This window comes from Vicia villosa, linkage group LG7, assembly GCF_029867415.1.
Source record: "Vicia villosa cultivar HV-30 ecotype Madison, WI linkage group LG7, Vvil1.0, whole genome shotgun sequence".
Taxonomy (NCBI): domain Eukaryota; kingdom Viridiplantae; phylum Streptophyta; class Magnoliopsida; order Fabales; family Fabaceae; genus Vicia; species Vicia villosa.
Window position 1 is genome coordinate 19,681,785 of NC_081186.1, and position 6,855 is coordinate 19,688,639.

Below are 6,855 nucleotides of genomic sequence, written 5' to 3' on the forward strand. Positions count from 1 at the left end.
CTTGGGCAGAGTGCTCTGGAACCCGGTTCCCAGTTTGGGGGAACCAGTTCCTGTGTGTGTTTTTGTGCTGGAACCCAGGTTCCCATATAGGGGAACCGGTTCCCTTACTTGTTTTTTCCTTTTCTTCTCTAGCCTCTTTCTCGCATAACTTTTCACTCCTAGCTCCGTTTTGCACGTTCTTTATATCGTCGGAAAGCTTATGAGATGTACTATCTAGCTAGGTGCTTAGTTTTTATTAACTTGTAGATCATTCGTGTTTGATTTCTCTTTGATGTTTCATTGTCCATTTCATGTTTATATTACTTTCCCGTTTCTTTCGGTTTATAGCAATAACGCAATTCCGATTGCGATGTTTGTTATCTCTAACTTGTGTGTTAATGTGCAAGGCTCTTGGATAGTCACCGATCGACGCTCATTGCTTGAGTGTTCCGCTTTACTTGCGGAACACGATTTCCTTCATTCGTATTGTGTTCTCATCTTGGAGACGCATTCCTATTACTTTATATCTGCTTGTTTGGTTTGCATGTTCCTCTTGCAGGTGTATTGTGATTATGCTCGACGCGCATGTCGACCTTTGTGTGCTTTCATGGCTAATCGGTGTGCTGACTATTTGCTTTTGCTTGCTAGCTCTCTCGCGGGATTCTAGTTTCTTCGCTTCGCTTCGCTTTAGTTTACGGATCATCATCCGTTTGGTATTGATCCTGTTTCATTTTATTTTTCTCGCACTTTATCGCTTTCTCGCATCATCCTTTTACATGAGAAGTAGGACTTAGACATGCATCTGGCCAAGCCCTCGAAAGAGGCTCTGTTTTTGTTGGTGTGTTTATATTTGTGCTTTGCGGCAGGGAGTCACGGTGTAATAAGTCCTATATGGAACTCCGTTAAGTCCTCATGGAAGGCACGCGGAAAGGGTTAGCAATCAACCCCCGCCTAGTCTCATCGAGTCCGTTCATTATGCGCATGCTACGCGTGGCTCGCTTTTGAACCTGCACAAGATCTTGTTATCGAGTATGTCAGGAAAAGGGTTCATGCAGCCGGACCCCCGCCTTTCTTATAGCTCGCGTCGCTCGACGTTGACGCTCGGTGTACGCACGCACCGTTTTCCTTTACGATCCGTGACGGCTTGGTTGCTGAGAGGGATCCGCTCCTCTTGTCTATGGCCCGATCATTTTCGCGAGGTCTAATGCTTGGTTGACTTGGGTTGAGCTGCTCCCCTTGGCTATGGCGGGACCGTTTTTCTACCATTCGGTCAGTACCGTTGGTTTGTTTGCTTTACGAGCGGACGCTCGTTTGTGTGATATTATTGTTTGCTTCCCTTTTCCCTCGTAGGTTGTTAGTTTAGTTTAGATTTGCACCCTTTGTATGATAACATTAGTAGCAAGCTTTCCCCTTTAGCTTAGGTCTTCCTCATGCATCTTTTAAAACACAAACCACACTCTTTGATTTTCTTTTCTTAAGAGCTTGTTATTTCCGCTCCATTCCCAAGCATAAGTCTCCAAAGGTCGAGCAGCGGAGTGTGAATGTAACTCGTTCACCTAAAAAACACAAAACAAACAGAAATTAGTTAGCCGAGCTACGGTAGCTCTGATTCTGCAAAACAGATACGTAGGCAGCGGGGTAGGGCCCGTGCGAGCACAATCCTTTCTTTTCCCTACATTCTGCATTCATATTAGTCCAGATTAGCGTAGATTTGTTACACACCCATAGTTTTAGACACAGGCGTGGATACCATCGAGTACGATGGGCGCGAGGGGTGCTAATACCTTCCCCTCGCGTAACCGACTCCCTTACCCTTTTTCTCTGGTCGTGAGACCGTTGTTTTGTTTTGTGGTTTGCTGGCATTCCCTTCCTTTTCAGGATAAATATGTTAGTGGCGACTCTGTTAATTTTCGCGGTAGCGACAGCTGGCGACTCTACTGGGGACGTCTCGACCTGTTGCTGGTCCGGACTCAGCGAGTCGATCCTAGCGCTTGTGTGTTTATCTTTGGGTGTTTTACTGCTTTGCATATTTACCTGTTTGCATTGCATTCTATGTGCGCTTTTACTTTTCTGCATCATATTCTGGACTGTCTGGATCTCTATCTGTTGGGTGGGTGTTTCAAGAGGTAAAAGGCCCAATACCCATGCTATGTGTGAACCATAGGAACCCTAGGATAGAGTGGGAGCATGGTTTGTCTCGAGGTGTACGTCTCGGGATGGATTATGTGACCACGAGCAGAGTAGTGGTTTCAAACGGAGGTATTATCGTCACCCGCATCCGCGCTGTGATGATGCTTACCTTCGGGCGGACCGTATACTGCGTTTCATGACCTTACCTTGGCCTAGATTTTACCCGTGAGTGGGGCGGGAATCAATGATCATATTAACAGGTACATTGTTGGTGACCGCTGTTCCCGTTCGTGGGTTACCGCTGTTCTTGTTCGTGGGTTACCGCTGTTCTTGTTCGAGTGTACTATGGTCCTTGTTCGTGGGGTACTATGGTTCTTGTTCAAGTGGTAATCTGTGTTCTATTCCAGTGTGTTATTGACTATGGGCTTTGGTTCCGTGGATTGACATTCTATGTTCCGTGTGGTATACCATTTGGGGGCCGAACCTTTGGCTCTGTACTATGTGTGTTACCGGCAGTCCAGAATGCCTGGTGGGCGGCAACAAGTCCCACCACTTTGCATCATAGCATATTTATTTCCAAAAGAAACGCAAAAAAAAAATATATGTGTATAACAAGCATTTGCATGTCATGTTTTTCAGGGACATTCAGGAGTTCACTCGAGTTAAAGATGGACACTCCTGTTGATACTGTCAAGGAAGCAAAGAGACATACGCACACCTACAGCTTTTTCCGAGAGCCGTTGACCGCCTTAGAGGGTTTGAGTTCGTTAATGACCGCTTTTTGCTTGAAGAGTTTCACGGACAATTATGGGAATATCTTGACTTTGTTGGAAACCGTGGTTGATACTCCTGCTTTGCAAACTTTGATGCAATTCTATGATCCTGAAATGAGGTGTTTCACGTTCCAAGATTACCAGTTGGCTCCGACATTGGAAGAGTACTCTATTATTCTTAATCTCAAGGTAAAAAACGAAGTACCATTCATCGACATTCATAAAGAGGTGAATTTCAAGTTGGTCGCTGCTGCTCTTTATTTGAGCATAAAAGAAGTATCTGATAATTGGAAGTCGAATGGAGGTGTCTCAGGGTTCTCTTTGAAGTTCTTGGTGAGAAAAGCTAAAGAGGGATTTGAGAAAAAGAATTGGAATGCGTATAATGCATTTCTTGCTGTGGCCATTTATGGGATTGTGATGTTCCCAAGTGTTCCTAATTTTGTAGACTCGGCCGCGATACACATCTTCATGGGAAAGAATCCCATTCCCACATTGTTGGCCGATACTTATTATGTCGTTCATTCCCGATATGAGAAAGGTGGTGGTGCCATCGCTTGTTGCCTTCAATTGTTGTTCATCTGGTTCCTCTCTTTGTTGCCCAGCAAAGGACCTTTTGTGAAGACAAGGGATACACTCAAGTGGACACACAGGATTATGTCACTTACTTCTTACGATATTCAGTGGCAAAGGTACCGAATTAATGTTTCCGAGGTGATAGTTGGGTGTGGCGAGTTCGACAATGTTCCTTTGGTTGGTACTAGAGGTTGCATCAATTACAATCCCGTGGTATCCTTGCGTCAGTTGGGGTATACTTTGAAGGACAAACCGGCGGATCATTTGATAGCGGAGACGGTCTATTTTGAGAAGGGGTCGGATCCAGAGAAATTGGAGAGGATAATTGTGGCTTGGAAGAAGATCCGTAAGCATTATGGAGCCCATTTAGGGAAGAAAGAATCGCTTGCTCTGACACCGTATGTTAAGTGGATTGAAAAGCGAGTCGGAAGTTTGCTGTTGCCATATGACAGAGTTGCACCACTTCAGAAGCAACCTCCTTTGATTCTATCCGAATTTGTGCCGACAGAGCTTTACAAGAATGCTTTGGCTACTAACTACAGGTTGCATGAAAGAGAGCAAGAGACCAATTTGAAATTCTTTGAAGAGAGGGAGGCAAAGATGAGGTTGATGCATCAACTCAAGCAAGTCGAAGGCGCAAGTTCAAGTCAAGCCAGTACCCGGAGGCGTCCTTATGAGTTGCTAGAGGAAGATTTGTATCATAAGCAGCAAGAGTGTCTACAGTTACAGAGATCAGAGAGTAGTCTCAAGAAGCAGAAGCGGGATTCAGATAAACAGCTAGCAGAAGAGAAGGCTAAGACTGCTCGACTTGAAGAAGAACTAAGAAGACTCCGAGCCCAACGGAGAGGAGATGGAGGAGCTCATTCTGTTACCAGGCGATCCTAGTGCCGCTGTGGAGTGGATTTGTTTGATCCATGATGGTTGATTTGATGTTTATGCTTGATATCTGTCGCCCATGTCCAGGATTGTTGGATGGGGGCGCATTTTGATGTTCTGGATTTATTTTGTATGCCTTATGAGCACATTGTGACACGGTTATGTGTTTTATTTGTGTGAACTCAAATTCTCAGTTATGTTTGAATGAAGTATGCTCAGTTTGCTGAATTATTCTCGTGTGCGGATTGTTATTCAAATATATTCGGTATCAGGGTTTCTATGTCCTATCTGAAAGTGGGATGAACTCTTGGGTACCTGAAAATTGACAAACATTTCATGCATATCATTAATATATCATACATGTCATATATTTGCAGGTCTTGCAGGTCTTATATCTTATGTCTTGCTGTTTTGTTACCAGAAGGAGTTCTAAGACGGCTAATCACCCGTATCCGACTAGGAGCAATCAGAGAAGGCAGATGGAACAAATTCAAGAACAGATGGCTGAGATGAGAGCTCAACTGACAGAGCAGATGAATGCGCAGATGGCGCAGTTTATGGAAGCATTGACTAATGTGACCAAGGGGCAGGATGACTTGCGAGTTCTCGTCGAGAACTCCAGAAGGAATGAGAATGGAGGATAGCATGGGCTGTTTGACGATGTGTCTGGCAGGATTGACGATCATCATGATCCGAATGAGTTTGATCACGTGGGAGGGCACTATAATCCTTTCAATCAGCATCTCGGGTTTCCACCTCCACCTCCGTCTCGTCTGTTGGGAAGGAGAGATAGTCAGAACCGTGGTAATTTGGATTTTAATGTTGAGAACTTTGATCAGGTATCAAGGCATAGTGCTGATGGTGCACATGATGAAGTTGAGAGGTACCGTCTGATTGAAGAACGCCTCAGAGCTGTTGAACGCAAAGGGGTGTTAGGCATGGATATCAATGACTTGGGGTTGGTTCCTGGTGTGAGGATCCCACCGAAATTCAAAGTTCCATCTTTTGACAAATACAATGGTGCGACTTGTCCTATGACTCATGTCAAGGCTTATTATCGCAAGATGTCAGTTTATTCAGAGGATGAAGGTTTCCTAATGCATTTCTTCCAGGATAGTCTTGCTGGGGCTTCCTTGGAGTGGTATGTTCAACTTGAGCGCACTCATATCCATTCTTGGAGAGATCTTGTGGAGGCTTTTATTAAGCACTATCAGTACAATGTTGATATGGCGCCCAACAGGACCCAGTTGCAGAGTTTGGTTCAGGGGTCTAAAGAATCTTTCAAAGAGTACGCTCAGAAATGGCGCGAGTTAGCTGCGAGGGTTCAGCCACCTATGACTGAGCGTGAGATGATAGATATGTTCACCAGTACTTTGTCTGGACATTATTACTTGGCTTGCAGTGCTTCAGCCAACTTTTCTGAAATGGTGAGATATGGTGAACGAGTTGAGATGGGTCTAAAGATGGGGAAAATTCAGTTGGGAGCTTCTTCTAATTCTGCTGGTGGTAAGAAGCAAGCTGAGGGTTATGCCTGAAGGAAGGAAGGAAATGCGGATGCCATATATGGAAGAAGGGGTTCAGGGAGAAGCAATTCACAGGTTAATGCTGTCATGATCCCAGTACCACAACAACAACAACAGCAGGGACAACGTCCCAATAATGATCGCTATCCTCCCAGGACTAGGCCTCATAGAAAGATTGATCTGATTCCCATGACCTATGCTCAGGTGTTGCAACATTTGCTCAAGATTGAGAAAATTACTTTGAGAGATGCTCCGAATGCTCCGGACACACAATCTCCGAATTACAATGCAAACGTACGATGTGCTTTCCATTCAGGTGCTGCTGGCCATGATACAGAGAGGTGTATTGCGTTGAAGAACAAAGTCCAAGATTTGTTGGACCAAAAGATTATTCAATTCACTCCTACACCCAATATTGTCAATAATCCGATGCCTACTCACGGAAGTTCGGGTGTGAATGCCATTGAGAGTGAAAAGATAAGAGCTGTATCTGATGTGAGCTGTTTGACTTTTCCTCTTGTATCTGTGAAGCAACATCTGATTAATAGCGGTATCTTCCCAGGCTGTGGTGTGGATTGTGAGAATTGCAAGAGTCAGCCGGAAGGTTGTGCTGATTTGAAGAGTATGGTACAAAAGCTGATTGACGAGGGTCCTCTTCAATTCTATCGAAGGTTGAGGGGTGCGAAGAGTAAGGATGGCGAAGTGTCTGTGATCTCAATTCCTTATGATCCAGTTGTTCCAATATGTATCCAAGTGCCTATTCAGATACCTGTCGGTATCCCGTATGAGGAACAACCAGCGGCGTTGATGATTACTGTGCCAGGGCCTATTCCATATGAGAGTGAGAAGGCCATCCCTTGGCATTTTGGTTCAGACGTATATTACTATGGCACGAAGGAAGAAGGCGAGCCATCTAAAGAGAAGTTTGTTGAGGCCTCAGTTGCAAACACTGATAATTTCACCGGTACTGGTAGGATCACTCGCAGTGGTAGGGTGTTCTC

At 44.8% G+C, this 6,855-nt stretch overlaps 1 protein-coding gene across 1 annotated transcript; it reads left to right on the forward strand.

The window, feature by feature from the left end:
* Nucleotides 1-2,777: 2,777 nt before the first annotated feature.
* LOC131618740 (uncharacterized) lies at nt 2,778-4,340 on the forward strand. The gene has a single exon (XM_058889907.1). It carries the CDS (start codon nt 2,778-2,780, stop codon nt 4,338-4,340), a length of 1,563 nt encoding a protein of 520 aa, XP_058745890.1.
* Nucleotides 4,341-6,855: the final 2,515 nt, after the last annotated feature.

Excerpts from the sequence above, each read along its gene's own strand:
- LOC131618740 (XM_058889907.1), top strand. The coding sequence starts at position 2,778 with ATGGACACTCCTGTTGATACTGTCAAGGAAGCAAAGAGACATACGCAC.